The 26,769-nt window shown below is 53.3% G+C and overlaps 13 protein-coding genes across 13 annotated transcripts; 5 read left to right on the forward strand and 8 right to left on the reverse strand.

The window, feature by feature from the left end:
* Positions 1-860: 860 nt before the first annotated feature.
* On the forward strand, positions 861-2,678 carry PG997_013345 (uncharacterized protein; the record flags this gene model as incomplete). The annotated part of the gene is made up of 3 exons (XM_066817659.1): positions 861-2,129; positions 2,185-2,536; positions 2,602-2,678. The coding sequence occupies 3 exons, from the start codon at positions 861-863 to the stop codon at positions 2,676-2,678; spliced, it is 1,698 nt and encodes a 565-aa protein (XP_066663351.1).
* Positions 2,679-3,915: 1,237 nt separating this feature from the next.
* On the forward strand, positions 3,916-4,230 carry PG997_013346 (uncharacterized protein; the record flags this gene model as incomplete). Its single annotated transcript, XM_066817660.1, has 1 exon — positions 3,916-4,230. One exon carries the CDS (start codon positions 3,916-3,918, stop codon positions 4,228-4,230), a length of 315 nt encoding a protein of 104 aa, XP_066663352.1.
* Positions 4,231-5,573: 1,343 nt separating this feature from the next.
* PG997_013347 (hmg box protein) lies at positions 5,574-6,694 on the reverse strand (the record flags this gene model as incomplete). Its single annotated transcript, XM_066817661.1, has 4 exons — positions 5,574-6,046; positions 6,085-6,244; positions 6,310-6,596; positions 6,679-6,694. 4 exons carry the CDS (start codon positions 6,692-6,694, stop codon positions 5,574-5,576), a joined length of 936 nt encoding a protein of 311 aa, XP_066663353.1.
* Positions 6,695-7,620: 926 nt separating this feature from the next.
* On the forward strand, positions 7,621-9,410 carry PG997_013348 (uncharacterized protein; the record flags this gene model as incomplete). The annotated part of the gene is made up of 3 exons (XM_066817662.1): positions 7,621-7,679; positions 7,755-9,147; positions 9,219-9,410. The coding sequence occupies 3 exons, from the start codon at positions 7,621-7,623 to the stop codon at positions 9,408-9,410; spliced, it is 1,644 nt and encodes a 547-aa protein (XP_066663354.1).
* An 812-nt stretch (positions 9,411-10,222) lies between these two features.
* On the reverse strand, positions 10,223-11,460 carry PG997_013349 (uncharacterized protein; the record flags this gene model as incomplete). Its single annotated transcript, XM_066817663.1, has 2 exons — positions 10,223-10,631; positions 10,742-11,460. 2 exons carry the CDS (start codon positions 11,458-11,460, stop codon positions 10,223-10,225), a joined length of 1,128 nt encoding a protein of 375 aa, XP_066663355.1.
* Positions 11,461-12,529: 1,069 nt separating this feature from the next.
* On the reverse strand, positions 12,530-13,269 carry PG997_013350 (uncharacterized protein; the record flags this gene model as incomplete). Its single annotated transcript, XM_066817664.1, has 2 exons — positions 12,530-13,200; positions 13,245-13,269. 2 exons carry the CDS (start codon positions 13,267-13,269, stop codon positions 12,530-12,532), a joined length of 696 nt encoding a protein of 231 aa, XP_066663356.1.
* Positions 13,270-15,141: 1,872 nt separating this feature from the next.
* On the reverse strand, positions 15,142-15,825 carry PG997_013351 (uncharacterized protein; the record flags this gene model as incomplete). Its single annotated transcript, XM_066817665.1, has 1 exon — positions 15,142-15,825. The coding sequence occupies one exon, from the start codon at positions 15,823-15,825 to the stop codon at positions 15,142-15,144; it is 684 nt and encodes a 227-aa protein (XP_066663357.1).
* Positions 15,826-16,412: 587 nt separating this feature from the next.
* PG997_013352 (uncharacterized protein) lies at positions 16,413-17,386 on the reverse strand (the record flags this gene model as incomplete). The annotated part of the gene is made up of 4 exons (XM_066817666.1): positions 16,413-16,533; positions 16,684-17,008; positions 17,059-17,276; positions 17,328-17,386. 4 exons carry the CDS (start codon positions 17,384-17,386, stop codon positions 16,413-16,415), a joined length of 723 nt encoding a protein of 240 aa, XP_066663358.1.
* A 654-nt stretch (positions 17,387-18,040) lies between these two features.
* Positions 18,041-18,999, forward strand: PG997_013353 (mitochondrial 54S ribosomal protein uL15m; the record flags this gene model as incomplete). Its single annotated transcript, XM_066817667.1, has 2 exons — positions 18,041-18,360; positions 18,420-18,999. The coding sequence occupies 2 exons, from the start codon at positions 18,041-18,043 to the stop codon at positions 18,997-18,999; spliced, it is 900 nt and encodes a 299-aa protein (XP_066663359.1).
* A 571-nt stretch (positions 19,000-19,570) lies between these two features.
* On the forward strand, positions 19,571-20,161 carry PG997_013354 (uncharacterized protein; the record flags this gene model as incomplete). Its single annotated transcript, XM_066817668.1, has 1 exon — positions 19,571-20,161. The coding sequence occupies one exon, from the start codon at positions 19,571-19,573 to the stop codon at positions 20,159-20,161; it is 591 nt and encodes a 196-aa protein (XP_066663360.1).
* Positions 20,162-21,882: 1,721 nt separating this feature from the next.
* PG997_013355 (uncharacterized protein) lies at positions 21,883-22,062 on the reverse strand (the record flags this gene model as incomplete). Its single annotated transcript, XM_066817669.1, has 1 exon — positions 21,883-22,062. One exon carries the CDS (start codon positions 22,060-22,062, stop codon positions 21,883-21,885), a length of 180 nt encoding a protein of 59 aa, XP_066663361.1.
* A 288-nt stretch (positions 22,063-22,350) lies between these two features.
* Positions 22,351-23,871, reverse strand: PG997_013356 (uncharacterized protein; the record flags this gene model as incomplete). The annotated part of the gene is made up of 1 exon (XM_066817670.1): positions 22,351-23,871. One exon carries the CDS (start codon positions 23,869-23,871, stop codon positions 22,351-22,353), a length of 1,521 nt encoding a protein of 506 aa, XP_066663362.1.
* A 1,393-nt stretch (positions 23,872-25,264) lies between these two features.
* Positions 25,265-26,338, reverse strand: PG997_013357 (uncharacterized protein; the record flags this gene model as incomplete). The annotated part of the gene is made up of 1 exon (XM_066817671.1): positions 25,265-26,338. One exon carries the CDS (start codon positions 26,336-26,338, stop codon positions 25,265-25,267), a length of 1,074 nt encoding a protein of 357 aa, XP_066663363.1.
* Between the last annotated feature and the right edge of the window lie 431 nt (positions 26,339-26,769).

Consider the following 26,769-nt stretch of genomic DNA (forward strand, 5'->3'; position numbering starts at 1 on the left):
TACGAATAACAGGAATTGAGGCCATCTAAGAGCAATGCTCGGGGCTCAACAGTGGCTGTACAGACGCACAAGTCCCGGAGTCTGTCATGTACCCATCGTATGTTAAATCGCACTTGCATCTAGCGATATGCATAGACGAGTCAGGGCCCATTTCCAGGAGTACGCAGCGTACATGTGCTGTTCTGTCCCTGTCAACACTTCATTATAGTATCGTGAATCAGATTCGTCAGCCTCGCCACCTGTTGATATTTATCGTACTGTTGCAGCAGATATCATCAGTCCAGTCGGTGTGTTTCGAGGGAAGGGAGTTGATGTACATTCGATTGACGTTGCCCCGCAATTTCTGCACTGCCGGAAGTGGTCGAGGATGTTGCGCCGAGCTTAGGACGTCATTAAGGAAAACAAACAGAAACTTTGAGCTCAGATCGGATTTGGGCTTGACATCCATGGCCTAACCTTACGTTCGACTACATTGCAATCGGGTGAAAACACAGAGACTCAGAGAGTCCAGTCCCGAGCCATTGAACAATCACTTCGGGCGTACCAACGTCGCATTTTCGGTTTTCATCCTGTTTGTCGCGCTGCATTGGAACGGTTTGCCAGAGGAGCTGCCGGTAGTCGTGGTAGTGTGACATTTCCATCCTTTCGACTTTTTTTTGTTCGTGTCGTTGTCTCACATGGCATTTCGATAACATCAAAGCAATACGCCATCCCCATTGAAGCTACCGACAGCCCGACCCGGCCACGCAGTAGTACCCGCGCTAAACATCTTCTCTGTCGGTGTTGATCAATGATCAGGAGAAGCCTTCCCATCTATAGACCACGCTGAGCAGCGCAATTCCTTCAACTCTCCTTCCACGATGGCGTCTTCCAGTGCCCGCTCGCAAGCCGAGCGAACACCTCTTCTCCGTCAAGACACCGACCGACCGCGCGCACCCCGAAACGTCACCTTCAATCCCAATCCAGTCACCAAGACCATCTTCCCCGAGCCCTCTTCGCTCAGCTCTTCGCCCGCCGGCAGCACATTGATCGCCGCGCCAACTTCCAATCCCTTCCATCAACACGGAAACAGCCAGGGATCCTCCTCCTCCTTCCCGAACAACAACACGCCCTTCTCGGCCATCAACAGCCGTTTGCGCCGCCGCAACTCTCACGGCAGCACTCCCTTTACGGGCCTCCCAGCCCCGATTAGCTCCCTGCCGAAGCGAGGACCTCAGCGATCAACAAAGAACGCCGAGAAGCTCAAGCTCCTCCCCAACCCGGACCTGGGCGATGATGGCAGCGTGGATGATTTCGAGGAGAGCGGTCGTGATGTATACAGCCAATATACACGCATCAAGGACCCTAATGCTCGTAGGGACGCCGCGAGACTGGGCAAGGCGGATCGCGAGAGGTTGCCGCGAGTCACGGCCTACTGCACGGCCAACAAATATCAGATGGAGGGCCTGATGCGCTTCTTGAAGGGCCGTATTCGGAGTCGCGCCTCGAATCCCAAGCTGATCGACGAGTGCATATACTCTCCCTACAACTATGCTACGGGCAAAGGTGCAGAGCGAGCCGAGGCGGCCGAGGTCAGAACGCGGAGAGAGAGCCAGGAAAGCCAGGACCATCACAACCGCCAGGACCGAAACGAGCGCCCGAGCACGCCCACGAGGCCAACCATGATGGACTACGAGCGCAGGCACTCGACAGGACAGCTGACTGATGTCGTTGATAGCTCGGGCGATTCAGGGGCCATGACGGAGGGCTACGGGAACGGCCGGGACGCGCAGCACAACCTTTCATACCCCTCGATGGATGACGAGAGCGCGATATCAGAGAGCCCGTCCTCTCAGACAAAGGACCTTGATTTCGACACGGAGGTACACACGCCCGAGGTGTTCCTCTTCGAATACGGTGTGGTGGTGATCTGGGGCATGTCGCCGGCGCATGAGCAGCGCTTCCTTAAGGACATCGCCAAGTTCGAGATGGAGAAGCTAGACCAGGAGGACGTGGAAACCGAGTGCTTCAACTTCTACTACACCCGGGAGTACCAGGCGCGGATATACAATGACTTCATCACCCTGAGGGACAAGGGCAACTACATGACAAAACTTGCCATTTCCCATGCACTCGCGCAAAGTGTCAAGGTATGTGGCCTTTCCGACTCGTCTACCGAGCAGAGCTAACCTGATATTCTTCTAGACGTCGCTTTTTGAAGAGCTGATTGCTTCCACTATAGAGACCTGCAAAGATATCCCTTCCCAGATTGCGATGACGGGTAAAATCGCACTTTCTCGTAGCCAGATCAACATGCAGATCGGCGAACTGTTCATCCTCCGCATCAACATCCATCTCAACGGCTCGGTCCTCGATACGCCAGAGCTGTTCTGGGTGGAACCGCATCTCGAGCCGGTGTACCAGGCCGTACGCAGCTACCTCGAGATGGACCAGAGAGTTGGACTCCTCACAGAGCGGTTGGATGTCATTGCGGATCTGTTGGCGGTGTTGAAGGGTGAACTTAGCCACGGTCATGGAGAAATGCTGGAGTGGATTGGTAGGTCAACTCTCTACTGCAATATCCCAGTTTCTTGATATATCGATGTACTGACCAACCCACAGTTATTATCCTTATCGCTGCCGAGATTCTAGTGGCCGCGGTCAACATTGTGGTTGATTTGTATGCTGGCGTGGAGTAGGCGAAGGACGCGACCCCTACGGTTGTCTCTCTATTGCCTGAACCCCTTTACATCCCTCCCAGCGGCGTTTGTGGATTCGAAACAACAACCCCCGTCGTCCTATCCATCAACCCCAATTTAATACCATCATCGGGTTTGTATACATACATAGTTTCGGTGGTGAAATCGATTGCTGGCAAAGCAGGAAACCATCATATGCACAGAACAGCATGGCGCTAGTGGAATATTGTATCTTAGCTGTTTCCCTTCGTTACTCGGCGTCCGGATTTTGATATTAAAAAAGAAACTGTAACACTTTTGCATCTTTGGTGGTAATAGGTGAGCTCTCGATATGATTGAATCCGAGCATGAGTAAGAGAACCGAGCCGTATGTAGACGTCAATGAGAAATATGTTACTCTGGGTAACGTGTCGTCGGTGCCAGGCAGTACATCATCGTGGGCCTTCGGGAGGTTGGATGAGTTGGAGAAGGGTGCTGCATAACATCTATATAGATTCAGGTTTAAATCCAAGGTCAGGTCGCCGAAAGATGAAGAAAAACTAGTCATGACGTAACAGTAGAAGATGTCCACGGTATTCGCGAGACGGAACCGTCCACCAGCGATTACATTACTTTCCTTGTCCGATTCGTAATCTGGCAGTCAATGTCACTACGATGAACCACAGTGTCAGATATCGGAGTTTTGCAACAGGGCGTTGTTATATAAGCCCGTTATCAAGGAGAAGACAAGAAGATAATGGTATTGAAGACAGGAGGCTGAATCAATATGTGTATTCCAACCGCCTCAGCTGCAAGCTGCGTTGAGAAGTCGAGCGGTTTGTATTCGACCTTGGGCATTGCAATCTGTAGCATCGTTTTGCAGTGGTACACGCTCACGGAGAAGACGCCCAGGAATACATCTATCCGATCTGGCCTGAAGGTGACGTCGTTCAGGATCAGGCGGAGGCTGAATGCGATATACAAACTCTGGTCAAGTAGGACGTCTATGAAATACCTTCTGGTCGATTCAGATCTCAATGCTACAATAATCCCGCTCGTTGTACATTGGTACTGTTGGTGCTGCTGGAGTCAGGACCGAAGCCGAACCTGTCCAACAGGACATTTCCCAAAGAGGCGCCGGATGCGGATGCCGATCGGGTGGATGAGGTTGCCGGCCACCTTGTTGCCGTTTCGTTTACGACGGTAACGGCAGCGGCGGCGAGCCTGATAACACTGTGGATACACTGACACAGTCCACATGATCATCTTAGTGATGCTGCACATTGAAGATCTCTCCAAGTCACAAGCCATGTGCACAAACGCAGGCGTCCGATTCCACACCTGGCGGCACGGCAACGGCGACATCCATGCCCGGCACCCGATAGAGGAGGAGCGGGGCTCGCTCCAACCGTTTCTCCTGATAGTCGAGACTTCTCATCTCCGAGGTACAAGACCCGGGCACGTCACGGACCGGGCCGCAAGTCGACACCCAGCACAGAAGAAAACTCTGCAGTCGACCAATGCCCCCGAGGGTCAGCAGAGGCTGGAGAACAACACACACACGATGAGTTGAGAGGTTTCAAACAGCGAAAGCCAGTTATGGAGGCACCATTCAATGTATGCCGAGCATGCTACTAGCCTACCTATCTGTATATAGAAAAAAACGCATTGGACACGTCTCGCAAGAACCGATTAGAGGAAACACGACATGTCCACACACAGTCAGTCACGGCTATACGGATAGCAGCGATCGTGAGGTGACCACCCCAACATCCATTGGACAGAGAGCAAATACTTATGATTTGGATATGACGCCTGCCACCATCACCATGGCTCGGCCGCCCCAATCGACGGCCTGATGGGACCGAACATACCGGGGTGAGGGGCTGGGTCTCTGCCGTTATCCTATGGAAGAGCTACTGCCTCGATACCCCCGATGGCTCTGCGTTGCCCACGGCATCAAACAAAACACGAGTTGGCAGCACTCGCCCGTCTCCTGAGGTCTCTCGGAGTTGTCGGACCTGGAAACACGGTCATGGGGTTGGGAAACCAGTCAAGATGATGATATCTTCTGCCGTCTCTATCCAGGATATGTATAATATCAAGGTGTTCAGACTGGCGACTGTTTTTCGATACGAGACATGGAATGTCATCACAAGCCTGGCAGCATAACAATATGAACATACATTATATATCGGGTTATTAAAACAAGAGTTAAAAAAGAACATAATTCAGGATGGAGGGTTGAATTAAGAAAACGTATCTATGTATAATATATTTGGATGCCTCATATACGGTACTATCGGGGGTAGGTAGACACCTGGAAATGCTCGGTATAAGCAGTGTCCCATTCTCTCATCCTATATAGGAACATGATTTATATCGGTAATGTGAAAAAGCAACACAACTCGTTATATAACAAAGCTACCGCCTTTATTAGCCAGACACTCTCGTAGCTATTTTATTCTGGCAATTCCAGGAAGTTGATACGAATCATCCACTGGTAAACGTAGGTTATCTGGCCAGCTATTCGAAAGCACACGCATCTTATGTGGCTGTTCTGTTCTGTGATTTACCAGTTATGCCACCATATTCCACGGTATACATAGGCATTTTTCAAGCCCATCCAGCTGGAAGTATCACTAATCCAGTAGAATCCAGATACCACCATCCCAATAGCGTAACTCGTTGTCAATTGCAAGCCTTTAAATAACCGCTGATTATTCCTATTCGTACAAGGCTCATGCTATAACTTCCACTCCTTTTTGGGGCCTTATCCACGAACCTCCTTTTTATTACAAGGGTATCCGGAGCCTTTAACATGGTAAGTCGCTGTAAATCATGCAGCATGCCATTAAAAGAGGAAAAACACAAAAAACAATACTAATCCGTCATTAATAACGCCTCAAAAACCCTCTAGTCGTCACCCTGATCTTGGCCATCGTCGACCTCGGTCTCCGGGTCTGTATCGTTCTGTTCTTCCTGTTCAGCCTCCTCAGCTTCTGCGGCAGCCTCGGCGGCGGCTTCAGCCTCGGCGTCGCCCATTTCGACATCCTGGTCCTGCTCTTCTTCGTCAGCGGGACGCGTAGCACGCGACAGCTTGATGTTGGTTGATGAGCGGCCGAGATCGAAGTCGCTGTGGCGTGCGCGACCACCGCCCTTCTTAGCGCGACGGAAAGCGTCGCGTCCCTCTCTCCATTTGGTCAGCTCTTGCTCGTAGCGTGCCTGAAACTCGTCCTTCTCGGTTTGGGGGAGGTCCTTCCAGCCGCGCGCCAGCTCTTCCTCGAGGCGGAACTCGCCGGCGGCAATCTCATCCTTATGCTTCTCTTGCAGAACCGGTCGCATGTCGTTGCAGTATATCTCGAACGCATTGCTAGGGCGCTTGGGGGCTTGGGCACAGAATGGTGATGGCCGTTGGTGGGGCGACCGCTGAACGAGTCGCCGTGCGAGAACTCGGATCCAGGCGAGAGACCGCGCATAGTCTGGCTGATGAAGGAAGGGCCGGCCGAGCCTGTCTCGCGGTCGCCGCCGGGAACTAGTGAGGTCTTCCTATGACCACGCTTCACACGAAGCGGCTTGTCCTCAGGCTGCACAGGGCATTAGTTATAGTCCAAATGGGGCAGGTATAGGGGCGGTCGGATGGTTGGCATACAGTGGGTGGCGGACTAGGACTTCCTTCCGAGTCCTCGACGTTGGTACTAGTCCGTTTCTGGATCTGCTCGAGCAGGATTGCGCGCTCCAGACGCAGTTTCTGGATTTGGCGCTTCAGTCGTGTGGCGCGCAGTCTGTAGGCGTCATTCTCCTCCTCGATCTCGTTGGTTCGCGCTCGCAGCTGGATGCATTTGCGGCGATAAGCTTCCTCCACGGTAGGGGGAAGCGACGGGGGTTGGCTAAGCGATGGAGATGTCAGTGAGTACACAACGATTGCAAGGGCTTGACCTTGACGGGGGAAGGTCATGAGTTCTAGGAAGCTCTGGCTGAGAAACGCGTGCCAGCAGCAGCAGTTGGGAATGCGACGTACCACTCGAGGGCGCCATCGCGACGGGATGGCTAGTGTATTGTGATGCAATTGAGGTAAGGCTAAGTGAAGTGGTTGGTGACTTTTGCTGGTGATGATTCTGGGGGAAGAGAAGAGTTGGGGATGGTGGCAGGAAGCTGGAATGAACAAGTCAATCAATGAATTAAAAGAACCGTGGTTTATGAGATGGATTTGTTTGATGTTGGGCGTTGCACGCCAATCAACCGGAAGTAGCTTACCACGAAGCTACTCTGAAAAGTGACCTGCAGCACAGTGAACTAACTCAGCGAACCTCAGTAAACGCAGTAAACGCCGTGCCGTAGCAGAAAAGGCCGGATCGTTTCCACGCGCGCACCAACGGTCGTTCAATTGTATACACACTGGAATAAACACCTATTAGACCGTCAAATATTCCAATGGTTGATTCTGGAATCAACAGTCACTCGACCGTCGTAAGCGTTTCCAACGTCAATTGGATATCCCGTACGTACTGCAGTTTAACACTTGATTTTGTCCAGCCTGCTTTGCTACGCAACTACGGTAGCAGCAGGCGAGGCTGATGCTCTGGAATCGCAACCCTGTTACTGGACTGGTTGACTGGCAGGCAAGCTGCATGCGGCCTGAGCTCTGGCATTGGCTACCGCTGACAAGCTCTGATCCACCCGCTGAGCATGGGTCCCATCAAGGCTGCCCAGGCTGCTTGTCGTCCCCCCACACAGCTTTTAGCCCCGAGTCCCCAAATTTGTAGGTACTGACGTTCCGCAGCCCGACAGAACTTTTTTCCATTTGGCAGTGGAAAGTCAGAGAGCTCCATCCAGGCTGCCCCCCATTGTCCTAGGCCCTTAAACCAGAACAGACTTGCGAGACCAACTGGCAAACGGCGAACTGTCTTTTCATTCCACCAGAAGATAGTCCAGGTGCCTCTACAGCATCTTCCTGCCCATCATGTCTCTCAACATCCCGAACGCCCCCAATGCGGGCCTGTTCAAGGGAGGCTACAACAAGTAAGTTCGCAGTCTACACACCCCACCTTCCACACCCTGACCATCGCCATATCTAACCGCCCTCCTCGCATGCAGCTACGATTCCGAAGATGGCGCCGTCCTGCGCAACATCGACGCCTGCCGCGCCATTGCCTCGACAGTTCAGACTTCCCTGGGTCCCTATGGCCGCAACAAGATCGTCATCAACCATCTCCAGAAGATGATCCTTACCTCGGACGCCGCCACCATCCTGAAGGAACTCGATGTCGTCCACCCCGCCGCCAAGCTCCTGGTCATGGCCAGCCAGCAGCAGGAGGCCGAGATGGGAGACGCCACCAACATGGTCATCGTTCTGGCCGGCGAGCTGCTGAAGAAGGCCGAGGATCTCCTGCGCATGGGCCTCAAGACCGCCGATATCGTCACCGGTTACGAGCGAGCACAGAACTTCGCCCTCGAGGCTCTCGAGGAGCTGGTTGTGGACAAGGTCGACGACATCAGGAATCAGGAGGAGCTCAGCAAGGCCATCCGCACCGTCGTCGCCAGCAAGCAGAACGGCCACGAGGACTTCTTGGCCGACCTGGTCGCCGAGGCCATCCTCGCCGTCCTGCCCAAGAACCCCGCCGGTTTCAACGTCGACAACATCCGAGTGGTCAAGATTATGGGCGGAAGCCTGGAGCAGAGCAAGGTCGTCAAGGGTATGGTCTTCCCCAAGGAGCCGGATGGTTCGGTCAAGAAGGCGCAGAAGGCCAAGGTCGGTGTTTACTCCTGTCCCCTCGACTTGAGCCAGACCGAGACCAAGGGCACCGTGCTGCTGCACAACGCCAAGGAGATGATGGACTTCACCAAGGGCGAGGAGGAGCAGATCGACACCGCCATCAAGGAGCTGTACGACGCCGGGCTGCGCGTGGTTATTGCCGGCTCGACCGTCGGTGAGCTCGCCATGCACTACCTGAACCGATATGGTATCCTGGTCATCAAGATTCTCAGCAAATTCGAGCTGCGCCGGATTTGCCGCGTGGTCGGCGCCACCCCGCTGGCACGACTTGGTGCTCCTATGCCCGACGAGATGGGCTCGGTCGATGTTGTCGAGACGCTGGAGATTGGTGGTGACAGAGTTACGGTATTCCGCCAAGAGAACGACGTGACCCGAACAGCCACCCTTGTCCTGCGCGGTGCTACACAGAACCACTTGGAGGATGTGGAGCGTGCTGTCGATGACGGTGTCAACGTGGTCAAGGCCATCACCAAAGACCCTAGGTTAGTGCCAGGTGCTGGTGCCTCAGAGACCCAGCTTGTCGAGCGTATACAAGCTTTCGGAGATAAGACGTCGGGTCTTGCTCAGTACTCTATCCGCAAATTCGGCGAGGCCTTTGAGGTCGTGCCGCGAACAATAGCCGAGAGCGCCGGTCTTGATGCTACGGAAGTCCTCAGCCGACTTTACACAGCACACCACAAGAAGGACGACTGGAAGACCGGTGTCGATATCGAGGTAAGCCCAACCCCTACTCCAACACGAGAAGTATCCACCTTTTAGGGGCTAATATGCTGACTGAACTCTAGAACAACGATGGCTCTGGCACACTGGATGCTCAAAAGGAGGGCATCCTGGATCTTATGATTACGAAGGCATGGGCTATCAAGCTCGCCACCGAGGCCGCTCGCACGGTGCTGTCGGTAGATCAAATCATTGTAGCACGACAAGCCGGTGGCCCTAAGCCTCCGGGACCCAACCCCAACTGGGATGAGGATTAAAAAGCTTATTGTATAGAACCTAGAGCGCTCATGTATCTGCCTTGAGGAAAAGAAAAAAAATCAAGGTCGGCGTTTTGGTAGCTGGTGGATGGTCTATCGAATACCCACAATCTAGCTGCTGTCACGCAGCTCTCTCCAAACAGTACCCTCAGCATTACCTGTGACGTGACCTGGACTATGTATATTGGCAAGATGGGCCAAATCTCGTTGCCAACATGACGAGACAGGCTGAGCTACTGTATACCTGAGTGATAGGATACATTTCGAGTGTCTACTGCCTATGAAGGCCACCCGTGTTACGAGCCGGTGCAGAGACCATAACTAGGTAAGCTTTCAGACTGAGCATCTACAGTTGCAGCCGCCATGTTGTGCCCGTGTGAGCTTGGGATTTTCTCTTGACAACGAGCCTTGCGATTTTATTCTTCTCTGCTGGGATTTGATTATATCTTGATGGGGTGCAGCAAGGACTTCCAATTCATCAACCATCAACTTTCATGCTAAAATGCATGTACGGCTCTTGAAAGGGACTACGTACTATGCTCAGGGGTAAATGTATGAGCAAAGGGCAAGATGAGGAATGTCCATAGGCGAATTCATGTAGATTATAGGATTGTGTATTTCCCTGTGCAGACTATGACTAGGGAGTCTGGATGTGCCATGCTTCATTCCTCGACATCTTCACGTGTGAATGCGTCCCCGGTTGAATGCCACCAAAAGCTTGCAGTATGAACGCAAGGCTCGCTCAGCGTGTCGTCAATATTGCAGGTTGGATCTGAGTCCCAGGCTGTCGAAGATTCCAATCTCCATCAGTCTCACTTGGAGCCAGGGAACTGGGTTCCCAGATTCATCGCCTGCCGATAAATCCACTCGCTCGCCGTAAGCTTCTCCTCCTCCGCCTCCCCTTCCTTCTCGGGAATCCCCTCGCCCTTGAGCGACTCCATGATGACGCCGTCCTCGGGCCGCACAAAGTACACGACGCTGTAGCGCGGGAACTTGCCCTGAGGCCCGGGCGCGGGGATGACGCGGTGGCGGCCGGAGCAGAAGACGCCGTTGGTGAACTTGACGGCGGCGTCGCCGAGGTTGATGATGGCGCAGCCGGGCTTGGGCACGACCCAGAGCCACTCGCCGGGGACGTCGGGCTGGCCGTCGGTCAGGGTGGCGGAGCGCGAGGACTCGGACCAGACTTGGAGGCCGCCGAGCCAGTTCATGAGGAGGGTGATGCTGTTGGCCGTTTTCGGATCAGTGATTGATTACATGGTCAACACCCAATGGCTCTATGTAGAAAGCTCCCTTTTAGGGGCGAAGGAAGGAAAAGGGGAGGGGGAACTCACGTTCCAAAGTCGGTATGACTCGGCGTCTGGATCTCGGGCATCTCCTCCTGATCCCGCGGCGGCCCGCGCGTGATACGAACATGATCGCCGGCCAACCCCTCAAGCCGATGCCGATTCCAGATCTCCTTTGGCTCCACGCCGAGCTTCTCGACCAACAGTCCCAGAATCAACATGCCCACCCCGTGCGCCGCGCGCATGTAGCCCGCAAACAGCTCGCGCTGCTCGAGGATGGTCGCCGGCCAGCTGTCGCCGCGCCGCGGCATGTCGGCCGGGTCGGCGCAGGGCGCCGTCATGTCGTCCTTGGCCACGTTGAAGAACTCGGCCGTGTCGCGGACGCCGGTGGCCTTGTCGGCGAGCGTGGCGCCGACCTGCTTGTACCCGAACAGCTGGCGGGGCTTGCCGGCGGGGCCGGTGGCGCCCATGAGGTAGCCCATCTTCTCGTCGAGCGGCAGGGCGAAGGTGCGCTCGCCCGCGCGCGCGATGGCGTCGGCGCCCCGGACCATGGTCTCGCCCGCGGTGCTGCCGGCCAGGTCCAGGTAGAAGAAGCCGCGGCCCTTGCAGATGTCGAAGACGCGCGACTGCTCGGCGGCGTCCCGCGCCAGCAGCTTCGAGAGCGAGATGGTCTCGAGGTCTACTGTGGGCAGGCCGGACGGGAAGGGCGGGTACTCCGACGGGTTGAACCCCGAAGCGGTGGATGGTGGGCTTTCTGCGTGCGGCATGCTGGCGAAGTCAAGTGCTTTCAGGTTCCTTAAGGTTGGCGGAATGTGGTTGGAAAGATTTGAAGATGAAGTAGAGTAATGATAACTGCTTGGTGTCCGACTGGTGATTGGGGCTCTAGGTATGGGGTGCACTGGTTGGAGGTGCTGTTTTGGCGAGGTCGTGTACTTGGAGATGGTGTATCTAGAAGGTACAGACCGACGAAGCATGATACAGGAAGTGAAGTAAAGTGGAAGCTAGGTATAATTAAAAAGAGGGGCCTTTATATGAAATCAAACTGCGAGGCCCGAGTAGGAGGCAGACACGAATAAGAACATGTTGTTTAAGTAGGTATGGCGAGTTCCATCAAGTGGGTGAAGGCGGGGGAAGCAATTAAGCTCCCGAGACCCTTACCCGTCAAGCGTTACCCCGTCTCGAGTCTGCGCCCTCCGCATCACCGACTGCAGCCAATATGTGGTTTGATGCGGAGAAAATGTGGCACTCGCCGGTATTGATGCCTGGGTTTCCCAAAGTATGGCATACAATGCTACAGTATCACATCCCTCCCGCGATAAGGGCCGTCAAAGACTCCTTTTGGGGTTTGTCACTAACGATCCCCCGGAGATGGTCAACATTGGCATCGGCGATAGTACACCCCACGAACCGATGAATTGTTCGGACTGTGTTCGGTATTTGCTACACACGCTAAAGCATCCCTGATGAGCCAGTGAACTATCGTTGGTCTGCTCTTCCCCATGGATGCGTCCGGGTCCCCATTCGGAGATATCCTGTATTGGAGGAGACGGATTTACATGGTGTCCCCTGACTCGGCTTGACCCCTCACTTCGTGTGCATCAATACAGCTCCAACACCACATATCTATCTCCCCTTTGTGATAAGGGGTGACTTAAGACTCACAACAGGATAACGTGAAGGTCATCACATCACATCTCCCTCGACTTTCTATCACTGCTAATCAACGTGAACCCTTTTCTTTCCATGGAAAAGTACATGAGGATTGATATTGCATTGAGAACTGAGATGCATCTTATCTAACGGGAGATGCCCGTGTGGCATTTGAATCATTCACACTTACTGTACGACCTCGCTCTGAACCTTAACATCGAACGCGCTGCGGACCTTAAAGACAGTACTAATATGCCCCCACTGCAGCCGCTTCTCCTCAAACCGCGCGATGGTGCGGGCCGTGTTGACAATATTGGAGATCTCGCGTCCGTTGAGCTCTGATGCCACCAGATGCTCCAGCGCTTCGCCGTCGCCGCTACCGACATCGAGGATCTCGATATCGCTCTCCTTCGCGGGGACCCCCTTCAGGCACAGGGTCCAGATGCGGCGCCGCACCTCATGCTTGGTCGGGTGGTAGCCGAGTGATAAGTGGATGCGCGACTTCACGGCCGTGCCGAAGGCCCCAACCCTATTTGTTGTCAGGAACACGATGCCGCTAAAGTACTCGAGCTCCTTGAGGAAGACGACAACGAGCAAGTCCCGGTCGGTGTTCTTGCCGCCCTCGCACGCCTCGAGGAAAACGTCGGCCTCGTCGAGGAGCACGATGGCCCTCCAGGTCGTCGCGTACTGCAGGACGCGCTTCAGCTCCCGCTCGAACGAGACCGCGTAGTTGTTCTTGCTCAGCTCGCCCACCGACGTCATGACGAGCGCTCTCCGGGTCCCTTCGGCGGCCGTCTCGGCTGTCAGCGTCTTACCCGACCTGGGCGTCCCGTGCAGCAGCGCCACCAGCCCTTTCCCTCTGCAGCCTCTGGTCGCGGGCCTACCTAGCTTGTGCGCATACCCACATGAGGCTTCCTGGTGGGCATTGGCGGTTGAGTGTAGAACCTGCACGCTGGCCGTTGAGTGACTGGCTAGGATCAGTGGCACGGTGTATAGCTAGCTGGTCACTGGAATAACTGGAACACTGCTTTTGTTACTGGATGGAGCGCATTCCATGAATTGGTCAGCCAGCCTGCGTCAACCCTGGCCGCCATACACACCCGCTCCGACCCCCTGCCCAAGCTCTTGTGACTGGTGTAGATACGCGCTGTGAAGGGGATCGATCTGACGAACTTTCCGTGTCCAGGATTGACTGCGGATGTCCGCCAATCACGGTGCCTCAACAGCACGATCCTTGCTGATTGTTGACCACCTATCGAACTCCAATACATGCGTCACCCATCCATTATTGCTGTCAGGTGCATCTTACCCAATGATCTGGCCTCACGAATGGAAACTGCTTGCACTTAGACCGAGCTATCGTATTGCGACATAATTCGTTGGAATAGGCTCACCAGAAGAGGTTCCATAACAGGATGGATTTACTTGGCCATGGTCCACTGTTGCTTCGGTATGTGGTGCGTATCAGATGGTTCCATCAAGGCCGTTAGGTGTTATACCAGTACATACCATGGGCATGTTTGTAGACAGCTCCGTTGTTCCTGGATTAGCCGGAATGTTTGGAGTTGGAATGCCGAGGTACCCGACATGAGGCAGGTGGTTCGGGTACGTCACCTATATCCCGGAGTTTCGTCATGCGGCAAACAAAAAGGAAATGCGGACCACTGTAGCATTCGCCGCAAGGCTCCAGAAAGAACCGAGGTATCAATCAGTTCGACACAAGCAGCTGGAGACACTTTGCTGTATCTGTACGTAAGCTACAAATACGTAGACCAGGTAAGGGGCTATACTTGATCTCAAAAATTTGAAGACTTAAAGTCATGAACGGCAATTCCTCAGGTGTCCCTTGTATCAAGACATCTGAGTAGTAGAGGCAGTGCAAAGCGAACATGAGGAAGAAGGGCAGAAGTTAGAAATCGCGGTGGCAGCGATGAAGGTGATCAGGGGAAAGCTGCCCAGGGAACGTCAAGGAGTTAAGTAGAAGAAGGGAGAGGACTCCCAAGCCTGGAGGAGCGTAAGTCATGCATTGGCATATGCAAAAATTCGAGACATCGGCAAGATTCCAGAACCCACGAGGGTGAAATGTTTTTCTAGCTAGAGCAGAAGGGACAAAGGGGTCGCAAGGTAGGCTTCCATCAGGCCCTTGGGGACTGTCATCCAGAGACACCTACTTACACCAGGATTAGCAACTACATCATGCGAACCTGTTTGCTCGTGTGGACTTATAAAGTATTGGGGCATGAAGAGCAATATCCCCCAAACCCCGGACGCAAACCCATCTCCAGGATTCACTCTATCCATACACACCACAGCCCGAAGAAAACAAAGAATACCAAAGGACCCCATCATATCGACCCGAGCCGAGACTACAAACCCTACCATATTGATATCGTCTTATAGACTGATGAAGCAAGAATGATCTTGTGTGGGCTTGGAAAAGGAGGGGCATAGGAGGGAAGAAGGACCGAGACGCTGGCCACAATGTTTGTTGCTCTCCCAACGCTAGCACGTGGTCAAGACATCATCTTAGCTCCAAACACAAGAAGCCGAAGAAGGAAAGAAGCAAGCTCAAGAAGAGACCGCCCAAGAGGAAGTAAGAGTACTAGCCTTTTATGCCGGTATGGAGAAAAACAAAGAATCCTGTTTGTGGTAACTATCACTGTCGTAGCCGAGACTTGGGCTCGACCTGTCCTATTTCCGGGGATGATAAGATATATACAACAATAATTTCTAGATCGGTACCCGATTCTATATGGGCTTACTTACGCTACCGTTTTCTTCTGGTTCGTCCGTCTTCTTCATGCCCAACTCCTTAAAGCGCATGGTGCTTCCTTCCAACCCGCGTGCAGCGCCTCGCTCAGGCCGGGCACGGTCATCTCGAACGTCTCGCGGATGACGGCGTACTCGTAGTACCCGCAGCGGGCGATGGGCTGGGTCTTGCGGACGTCGAGGCGGCCGTCCGTCAGCACGTCCTCGGAAATGTGGACGCCGACGACGCGGCCGATGACGACGTCGACGGTCCCCACGGGCGGGTTCCCGGGCAGGCGCAGGGTGGTGTGGTAGACGCACTCGAAGCGGACGGGCGAGGCGGCGACGAGCGGGACGGGCTCGCCCGGCAAGGCGGTGGAGAAGACTTTCTCGAGCCCCGCGCGCGCGAACTCGTCGACGCCGTACGCGACCTGCTCGGCCGTGGCGGCGACGGCGTCGCGCAGGGCCCAGGTGGCGAGGCTCCAGCCGAACTTGCCGGTGGCCTCGGCGTTGCGGACCGTGTCCTTGCGCTCCGTGGGCGAGACCTGGTTGGCGCTGAACATGACGTAGGGCGGGTCGAACGTCAGGTTGTTGAACTGCGAGTAGGGCGCCAGGTTGTGCGACTGGCCGTCCGGGCTCACCGTCGAGATCCAGCCGATCGGCCGCGGCACCACGCACGCCTTGAAGGGGTCGAAGGGCAGGTTGTGCGGGGTCTTGCCTGGTTCGTAGAACATTTTGGGATATATGCTTTGTGGCGTTTTTATGTTTCGTTTGTCGTTTTCCTTGTAGTGAATTCTAGGGGACTGTGATAGACAGTGGTGACTCAACGTATGTATGGGATCGAGCTGGACTTCAAATTACTGAATTTCCCTCATCCCCCTCACTGAAGATTGTGTCTATCTCATAGAGAGAGGACAGGGGGCATCCGGGGAAACCCGGAGGGGCAGCCGGTGGGTTTTCGGAAGAACTTTAGGAAAGTAAGTTCTTTTGCCGATGCGGGGGTGGAGATACGGTTCGCGATTCGGCATAGCTACCTGCAAGCAATTACAAAGCAACTAAAACTCTAACTAAGCAGATCCGCCCCACCACACACCTATCACATCGCCAGCTACCTTCTTGCCAGCTACACTGTTACTAGTAATCTCATTGCTAATGAACGCCTCGTCGAAACACTGGATACCAAGGCCTCGTGAAAGGCATATTCAACTACGGATCAATCATTCGTCTCACAGGGAAAGCGAAAGTATATCAATTTGTATATTCACTCTTGTAGGGCTCGACGTGCCATCGTGGCCAAATTCTATGCTACCGATAGAGTTGCTCAATTATCCTCCTGCTGGAGACAATCAGAGCACATTCCTTCCAGGTGGCGCTCTCTTCCTCCACTGAGAGTTCTACCACTGGTCTGGGCGAAATGACCGCCCATTTCAGCCTTGGACTGCCTGCATTTTGAACAGGCATGAGGAAAACGTCGGGTCAAGGGCATTGTTCTACCCCTGAACTCACTGGATAGACGTTGCAGAATACGAGCCGCAAACTCCCCATGATCAAGCAACCAATTGGAGAACAGCTGGCACTCCAGAACGACATACCGCGTTCTTGTAACGAATTCAACAAATGTCTCTCTTAAATATCCGACATTCGCATGTTGCATTCCGTCTGCCATACTCACGCCTTCGAAGAAGTTTTCGTAGAAACACGTTCGAGACATCTCGACCTCTGTCACAAAGTCCTTCTCAGATATCTGATCTTTACCCGACTGGAAGATTCTGATGGCAGGATTGAGGCTTTTGCGTATGCACATGATGGCGGCTGTGCACAGGTCGTCCATATCGAAGTAGTCTCCAAGACGATGAGCTACACAGAATGCAACGAACGGGTTTATGTCGAGGTCGTCAGTGTCCTCTAACATGCCATCTACACCTTGCCAGTAACTCTGGGCTTGTCTAATATTGCAATAGACATACCTCCGCCATAGATGTATCGCAAGAGCCAATCGACATGGGCCGAGGGAATGTCATGGATGGTAACCTTTATTTCGGCAGCTTCCTTCATGTCACCGCCAAAGGCCTTGTCGAACCAGTTCGATCGACTGCAGACAATGACTCTGTGCACTGCCCAAGTTTTTCCACCGCATTCAACTTGGGCATCTGCGAATTTGCCTCCAATGAGCGCGCTAAAGCCACTGTTAGAGGTTGATACACGTAGACGTCAACGCTGGATGTTGCCAACATACTCTAAGCCAACTTGAGAGCTTCGTCTGGACATTTGGTTTCTTGAATTCGTTGCGGCCATGATAGTGAGGTGAGGCAAGTGAGGAACAAGTGACTAATTTGTCATTGCATTCGGGATCAGATCTTGGGCGCTGGTGGTTGTGGTGAAGGGGAAAATCGAGTTGTAGTGGACGAGACAAATGTTGTGGTGGAGGAGAGGAAGATTGCAGCAGACAAGATGGACAAGAGAAGCAGAAGGTAGGGACCGAATTAAGCCAGCAGTGCCTCTGCTGTGTACGGCATGCAATGGCCGCCTTCTTGGGTGAAGCAACCGTGAATGTATTCTGATTGCATTCAATGGTTTTTGGCTTACACAGCTTAGGGCCCACTGAACGATGCCAGAACACAGCTACTTAGGTACCTTGGAACAGCAGTTTCTTAGCCCAGAACAGGGTTTCCAGGTTGCGAGAACAACAAGTTCTATTACTCATTTACTAGGTCGTGATGGGATAATTTCTGTGTAGAGGTAGAGTGATGGAACCGTCTCATAGTGGTGATCTTGGAAGTGATGGGCCACAATCTGTGGCTGATAGGCCCCACCTATTGTGGCCAATACCGGTAGACTGGTCGTTGAAGCTCGGGCCCTCCAAAATTATTGGAAACAATCTTTGGGAGTGGGATAGCAGCACCGACGACGATCATCAACCTCCTTCCCGACCAAGGACGACGACACACGATGCCTCCTCGGATACCGGCGCGCTTGGCTGCGCAATGCTGCCGGACGCCTTTCGAGTCCAGCAACGTCAACTCCCTAACGGGCCTCTTCAATGGCTTGGCAATCCAGACCCGTAACGCCTCGATTCTGTCCGATCTGAGAGACAACAGGGACGCCTACAACAAGCGCATTCGTGTCGGTCGAGGTCCGTCTTCCGGCAAGGGCAAGACGTCTGGTCGTGGTCACAAGGGTCAGAAGCAGCATGGAAAGGTCAATGCGTGGTTCCAGGGTGGTCAGACGCCTTTGATCCGCCAGAAGGGACAGCTGGGCTTTGAGAACCTGTAGGTTACGCCAAATCATACAGAATACAAGGGATTACGTTTTACTGACTGTTTCGCAGTCGGGCACCTGTCATGTCCGAAGTCAACCTCGACAAACTGCAAGACTGGATAGACGCCGGCCGCATCGACCCCACCCAACAAATCACCCCCAAAGAGCTCATCCAATCGAACCTGATCGGCTCCATCAAAGACGGCATCAAGCTCCTCGGTCGCGGCGCCGACGTGCTGAAGCAGCCCATTGACATTATTGTATCGCGAGCCTCGGCCTCGGCCATTGACGCCGTCGAGAAAGCCGGTGGCAAGATCGTCACGAGATACTATACAAAGCAGTCCATCAAGCGCCTCGTGCAGGGCAAGAGCATGAACACAGACCTGCCGTTGCCGTACGGGGCCGAGCACGTGCAGCCCGTGCTGGAGCAGGTGCGAAAGACCGGCTTCTTCTACCGACTGCCCGACCCGACGAGCCGATGGGACGTCGAGTACTACCGCGATCCCGCGCACCGAGGCTACCTCAGCCACACGCTGCAGCCCGGCGAGTCGCCCAGTCTGTTCTTCAAGGTGCCGCCGAGCAAGCTCAAGAAGAAGGTCAAGAAGGCGGCAGAGAAGAAGGAGGACACAAAGCTCTGGGAGAAGCTATAGGCTGTATGATTTGGGCGCACTGTACAATACATGTATATACGGAGATGTCAATCAGGACGTTCTCCTGTGTATCAGAATCAAGAACATATCCCGTGTCGGATTGGATTGATCATGATGATGCACACTCTATCGCCCAAGACTTATGCCCATTGGACTTGACGACCTGACTATGAGCAACCAGATGACTGGATAACCCCTGATCAACCCCGCTAAGATGCCGAACAAAATTTGGAGCCCCCAAGGTGATATGAGAAAACCTGGGCTTTGCTGTTAGGAAATTCCGGCTACGGCCGGGGAACATTACAAATCTCAGATGCTCCACTAGTGACATCGTTCACGTCCGTCACAAACCGGGAAACCCAGTTCGCATCTGCCGTGTAACCTTTTGGCACGACTTTCCCACACCCCTCGTTGCCTCTTCCAAATACCATTCTCAAATTGTACCCGCGGCTTTGAATCAAATACCAGCATCACATCTAACACTGGTTTTCATCCAAACAGACCCCACTTACGGCTTCCTTCTGACCATCTCATAACCCATCACAAGAATACCGTCTAATACAACCTTACTATGGCTTCTTCCGCCCCCGCGCCTTCCGGCACCTCCGGCAGCTTCCCACCCGAGGAGCTCCGGTCCGTCCTGGCCGAAGTCACGACCCTGCTAAAATCGCGCGGCGAATCCGTCGCCGTCGCTGAGACCGCCACCGGCGGCCTCATCTCGGCGGCGCTCATCTCGGCGCCGGGCGCCTCGAGCTACTACCGCGGCGGCCTGACGCTGTACACGCTGGCGTCGCGGCTGCGGTACGCGGGCTGGACGCAGGACAGCCTCAAGTCGTACGCGGGCCCCACGCCCGACATCGTGGCGGGACTGGCGCGGCACGTGCGCGCGGACCTGGGCGAGGGCGAGGACGACGAGCAGAAGCACAAGGGGACCGATATCACGTACGTGCTGGCCGAGAGTGGCACGGCGGGGCCCACGGGCGGGGAGACGCGGAATCGCACGCCCGGGTACGTGGCGCTCGCGGTCGCGTGCGATAAGGGTTGTTTTACGCGCGAGGTCGAGACGGGGCTCGGGGCGGATCGGGAGGCGAATATGGTGAGGTTCGCGGTGGAGGGGTTGAAGTTGCTGAAGGATGTGATTCAAGGGGATGCCAAGCTATAACGACGGTTGGCGGATGGATGAATAGGAGTTCTACGCGTAGTGCTTATACCATGGCTGATGGCACCGTAGTTTAGGTCTTTTGATTTTGCGCATGATGGAGGTTCTCACGCTGGGTGGTTCGGGTAACAGACGACAAGAGCACTGTACGTTTTATTTTGTAATCAGTTTCACCTCTCAGTGCTGCAGCGTAGTTTCAACTCAAAGGATAACACCACGTTGCTAACAACACCATACCGAATCTCAACCACTAACTACTCCCCTCGAACACTGCAACCATCATCACCTACATGCTATTTGCCCTATTTCTGCCATCCTGCGAATCGTAATAATGACACCCTTTTTGTGGCAGGTACGAAAGTACCCCCTTCATTGGTCATCCTCTCATGCCGTTTGAGACGGCCGAGTCCGCACTCGGGGCAGGTAGGGTCGTCAAGCCAGAACCAGTTCCCACATTCCTTATCTTCGCACATCCCGAAGGTCCTGCCAGCACTGTGGTCTCGGCCGGAGACTCTGAAGACCAACGTGCATTTTTCGCACTTGTGACATAGCGACATGCTTATTGGCGAGGGTTCTTGGTGGAGCAGAGACCAAGACGGAGAGGGAGATATATAATGTTTGCTTTCTTTGGCCTGTTAGAAACTTCATTGCTAGAACGAGAAACAACTGCTCCACGAAACTTTAGAACATCGTACCTGCAATTATGGGTATTGCACCAACAAACAATGATTCTCAAAGATAGAAGGTAATTTGTCTAGTTTTTTATATATCGTAGCAGTAAGCTCCCTGGCAGATTCTATTCGAAATGCCTAGAGAGACAAGGAAAGGAGAAGAGGCAGCGAGAACTCGTGGTAACTTATTCCATATTACAGCTATCGTTACATACTCAGCTATTAAACCATTTTTGAAGGCGCTATATTGACTATATGATTATGCAATTATCCCATAGGGGTCTGGGGGCCTGTGGTATGGACCTGCCTAGGCCACAGTTACTACGCTAAAGAACAATGAGATATCCCAGAATGTGAGCTATCTATCGTGATATTCGTTCACACGCCAATGTGATGGCCGCTACAGGTCTGATACGAAATGGAGTAGCTTTGTTTGCCAGAATATCATGTGATAAATATTATTCCACTGGAGTAGTTTTGTTGACCAGAACATTATGATATGTTAGATATTATCCCAACTCTAGTGTCAATATGACACAGATGGCCCAGCGCTTCTCAACTGTTTTAATCTTGGCTCTACAGCCCATCACAATACCCATCAGATCGGCACTGTCGGCTCACTGGATCTTTGGCTGGCCCGCCACGCTTTTGATCTGGGCTTTGAGCGCCGCATCAAAAAGGGGGAACGAAGGTATCATGACGGGCAGGCCGCCCCGAGTGTCAACCTATAACCACAGCAGGAGCTCCTATCACAAACAGGATACTCTTAGCCGTTGGGCTGCGGATTAATATTGGGGCTTTATGTCATGTAACTGTCGTAGGCGTTTCCGTTGGAACCGTCATTGGGATCGTTGTCTGTGCACCTGCAAGATCGACGTGGAAATAAGGACCAGCAACCATTATCGTTCTGTCAACTCTCTTACTTGACCAGGAAGGTCTCAGTTTACTTTCATAGTCTATTTGGACCTCCTTAAGCTAACATCCATTGTGCTAATTCTCTTCAGCACCCACCTTCAGTGTTTCTGAGATGCTGGCCAATGTAACTTGTTGCTGTCATGTCCTCAGCTGTAATCTCATTCTCCAAAGTGAACTCCGCATAGCCATCAATAGCGGTGCCTTGGCAAATAGGACCTGGTATTTTTCGGGAAAGACTTCCCGCAGCACCTCTCGCGTCGTTTCTCCCCTCCTGATCTCGTAGCCCAGGTCGGCTCCGTGCTTGATGAGGTCGCCCATGATGGTGAATACTGCTTCATCACAATCCCTAGAATCTCGGAGCGCTCTTGCATTACTCAGGTTTCCTCCTCGATAACAGTGGTTCACGAAAGTGCCCCAAAGTGTGAGAGCCTCGTTTCCGCCAGGATGGTAATTGGGGTTGGCACCGCGGTTCAAAAGACAGCTGATAATCGTCGGGTTCACGAAGCCCCTACCGATTTGAGCAAACCGTCGATCAAAAAGCGCATAGCCGAGTAATTTGTGTTTTTGTCCATCCATTGGCTGCTCCTCCCGTGCCGAGTTGAACAATTATTGCGTGATATACGACTCTAACCCGAACTGTACGGCTGTGCCATCGAATACTGCTTCGTCCTGGTTGACACCAGAGGCGTAAAACACCCTCTTCGCTTCATCGAGGACGTCCCCTATACTTTGAGTGTCTCCAAAACGTGTTTGAAACTTCTTAGCGTAGTGCATGAAGTTCTTGAGTGGTGTAATTGTTCCATGGGCAGCAAATCCAGACTTGGATGCAATAGTATATCTAGGCCAAGCCCTTTTGAGGTTTACCAGATATGCATGGCACAGTATCACGTGTGCATCCAAGTCGTCCTTGAGGCCATTGTCAAAAAGCCCTGTGCTTTCTTGTGAGTTGTAGAGGAAATCTCGAGCCGTTCTGTGTAGAAAGCTGACCTCGTAAGCGTGGTATGCATTCGGAGGGTCTCTGTGCTTTACAACCTTCAACAGTCCCTTACATCTAGCATCGAGTCTGTTGATGAGTTGCTTGTTCATCTGCTCTATGGCTGTTTCATCCAACGGCTTGACAAGGGCTGACATGGCAAACTTTGGATCTCGATAGATGTCATCCGCGTAACCGTGGATTGCCAATGGCAGTGGAGATTCAGCCGCTATTGCAACCTTGAAAGTCATAGTCGCCTGGGCTCGATAAAATTCCGGTATGTCGTTGAGAATCTTCCTAAAGAAATCGTCGAAGTCCTCGGGTATAGCGTCGAGCCGGCGGCGCATGTCCGCGATGTTGTCATCATAATCTGCCCCTTCCAACAGGGACCGTACTGCCAATACTACCCAGAGAAAGACCCCCTCGGCTCTCAACATGACTTGTTCGACTATATCGAAGTACCCAACGTCGTTATATCGAAGAGAACTAAAACGACTGCTCAAGTTTAGTTGGTCGTTGACGTATTGCCGAATATCATCTTTCGTGAGCTCCTCCAGGCTGATGTGCCAGTCCACATTCGCGTCTTCTCCGAAGGCATGCCTGAACGCGGCCCAAGGTCGACTCGACAAACAGATCTTGACACTAGGGTAAGACACGAGCTTCTGAACCAGCTCAATAAGTCCCCGAGTATTGCCCTTGTATTCGTCAAGCCCATCAATGAAGAAGCAAAACCTTGCTTCAAATTCCTGGTTCATCAAAACATCAAACATCCTCAAAAGGTTTGAGTATGTCCACATTTGTGCGTGCGGTTGCTGGAAAAACTCAGCAGAGGCATTGAAATTGTCTCTAATGCACCTGTTGAGACTGGGACAAGCCTTGAGTATCTCGAAGAGCAGCGCTCGCATGAGCCCCTCCTCGGACCTTTGGAGTTCATCACCAGCAGCCCAGAAGAAGTAGCTCGCCGTGACCAATCTGTTCGTACCACTCCATGCTTCTAGATGCTCCCGTGTCGAGTTATGATGCCAGAGAAACTTCATCAAAGTCGATTTGCCTGAGCCGGGTTTCCCTTGGACGAAGAAGGTTCCGTTTTTGGAACGGAGCCATTCAACAAACTTCCTGGGCTTCTTCCATGGGACGTCGGTATCGCTCAGCATCCACTCGAAAGTTTTGGAATGCGCAATGGAAATAGCATCATGCCGAGATTGGAACCGTGGATAGTACAGACTTTTAACGAGTCTTTGGTACCAAGCCGTGGCTTTTGCTTCTTCACTATAATCGCCCAGAGAGGTTGCCAGTATCTCTGATTGCTCAAAGAAATTCTCTGGGTGTGATTTGAGAGTATCCAAAAGTTGAAGAGTATTCGATTTCAAGCTCGCAAGGCGACGGTTGGTTTCCATGTCGAACCGTCTATTCATCAGACTTATCTTGGCAATCTCTCTGCCTACCACTGACTGCTCGTCCCTTTGGTCATTGCATTAGCTTTCTGGAAGAAACATTTGAAATCCTCGATCGACTTACAGGATGAGAAACTGCATCCGGACGATTAGCTGCCTTTGTAGCTGCTGCAACCTGTCCTCCATCCTGTCGATTTTACTTTGGGACCATGTTTCCCGGAGTGCCAATTGAAGGCTGTCCCATCCCCTATTCTTGGCCTTGCCCCTTAGCTTCTTGATAGCAGTAAGAAGATCGCTCGCTACTTTGCTGCACTCGGCGCAGAGTACTTGTATGTCCGCCGGGTAGGCGGACGACGAAATGAGCTTACTGCTCTGTTGGGTGATGTGAGTCGCAATAGTTTCCAGCACGCGGTTGTTGCCACTGGTACATGCTGCGGAATTGTAAACAGCCCGAGAATCTGCGAAAAGTTTGCAGCTGAATTCTACGAACGTCAGGATGTTGGCCGCGAGACCGAATGCCGATAGGGGATCCGTGCTGGCACTAAATTACCAACGTCGTCACTCTGAGCTCCCAAACACTTAACGGGTGAAGTCGATGAAAGATTTGAGTCATTATACTAAAGCCTGGAAACAACTTGATGCGGGGTCCCATCAGGCTCTTCGATTTTGAGCACTTCGCCTCGTGATGGGGAGGCAACCACTACACCATCTTCCGAGAATCCTTGCTCCTCATGCAGAGATGCAACACAATCAGCCAACCAGGGGGCGATTACTACACATCCATAGCCAGGATAGACTGACAGTTACGCCCTTCAGCCACCCACACATTGCCCCAGGCTCAATGCTATTTCTTTTATTTTGTTTTCGGATTTAAACTTTCTCGACTCATCCCGGTATGCCTAGGTCAGTCTGTATCTGGATTAAGACCTCAAGGAGTATTTCGAGAAGTAGTAATGCCACTCACTAACTCCCCTGAAGTAGAAGCAAAAGACACAAAACGGAGCAAATAACCTCCAAATAGATGAGCTCGCAAGGAAGATGTTATACCTTCGAAATTCTCAACGATAACGCCATAGTCAAAGTTTTATAACCTTTTATTCATATATCTGTTTATATCGAAGGAAGAAAGGCAAAGGATGTTGTGTAATGCCCCTCAACCACATCCACTCTGACCAGTGTGTCCATTTGCCCCGTTGACCCCATTAACTCCGCTGACCTTTTTGACACCGTTGACACCGTTGACGCCGTTGACGCCGTTGGTACCATTCTGCCCCTTATGCAAGGGCTTCCCAAACAGCTCCCGCAGGCGATACCGCGGCGACGACGTGTGAAAGTGCGTGATGCCGCGCGCGTATGCCTCAAAGTTGGCCCGGTACTCCGGCGCATCAGCCAGCGTAGCCAGGACGCGGTGATAGACAGCAACCCCTTCCTCCGCGAGCGCGCGCTGCGCCGCGACGACGTCGACGCCGTCCTTCTCGGCGCGCATGTCGATGTAGTTGCCCTTCTCGCCCGCGAGCAGCTCCTTGTAGAAGGAGATGACGTCGTTGACGATGTTGGTGAAGACGACGACGTCGGGCACGGCCTGGACGTACCGCCCGAAGCCGTCGGCGTGCGGGCGGGCCACGTCGTCGGGCCGCGCCAGCGCCAGCAGCGCGTACATGGGCGACAGGCCCGTCTTGAAGCGCAGCCAGTCCGGGAACCGGGGCGCCGCGTCGTGCACGGCGGCGTCCCGCGTCGCGTGCTCGATGCCGATGCCGTTGACGAAGTCGTAGCAGGCGACGAGGATCATGTTGGCCACGAGGGGGTCGAAGTGGTCCCAGAGCTGCGGGCTCAGCTCGCGCGCGAACCAGTCGAGCATGGGGTCGCCGAAGGGCCGGCCCGTCGCGAGGTTGCGCTGCAGGTTCCGGATCACGTCGGGTTTGTCCTCGAGGATGTCCTCGGCGTGGAAGAACATGAGGGTCAGCAGGGCGTAGACGACCTGGTACTCGAACCCCTGCGCGTTGGCGAAGTCGACCGCCACGAAGCACGAGTAGTTGAGCTGGTTTCGGGCGGTGATGACGTCCATGTGGTCCCGGAGGCTGCTCGACTCCAGCCGCGACACGACTTCGGCCCGGACGTCGTCCATGCTCGTCACCGTCAAGGCATCCTCGTCGATGCTGCGGCCGCCAGTGACCTCGTGTACAAAGTACGAAAGGGTGTCACGAATTCTGGCGTCATCGGCCTGCATGTTCCATTGTCAGTAGACGTGAGTAGGCTAAGCTGTGCCATCGGGAATAAAACAAGTGGTTCAAGGTCATATTTGGAGAACCTACCTCGAGCAGTTTCGATATCATATTGACTGAAGCCTGGAGACTTTGGTGGGAATCCGTGTAGCATGATCAAGAGCCAGGACCTTGTAGAGATAGGCGAGGGCATAGGGTTATCTACTGAAGAACCGTGCCCGAGTTACCGACGGCATGGAACCAATAGTAGCGGGCCGACGGCTTGGGACCAATAGCGATAGACCAGCAGCAAGGAATCAGCAACTGAGTATCGCTAGGAAGGGATCAGCGGTAAGGGATCAACAGTAAGCAAACAAAAGACGAGCAAACAACTGCAAGAAACCAACATGGTCTCATTTATCCACCCGAAGTACGGAGGAACCGCACGAATATAGCA

Source organism: Apiospora hydei (genome assembly GCF_038363865.1).
Source record: "Apiospora hydei strain CBS 114990 chromosome Unknown utg000009l_segment0_segment0, whole genome shotgun sequence".
Lineage (NCBI taxonomy): Eukaryota > Fungi > Ascomycota > Sordariomycetes > Amphisphaeriales > Apiosporaceae > Apiospora > Apiospora hydei.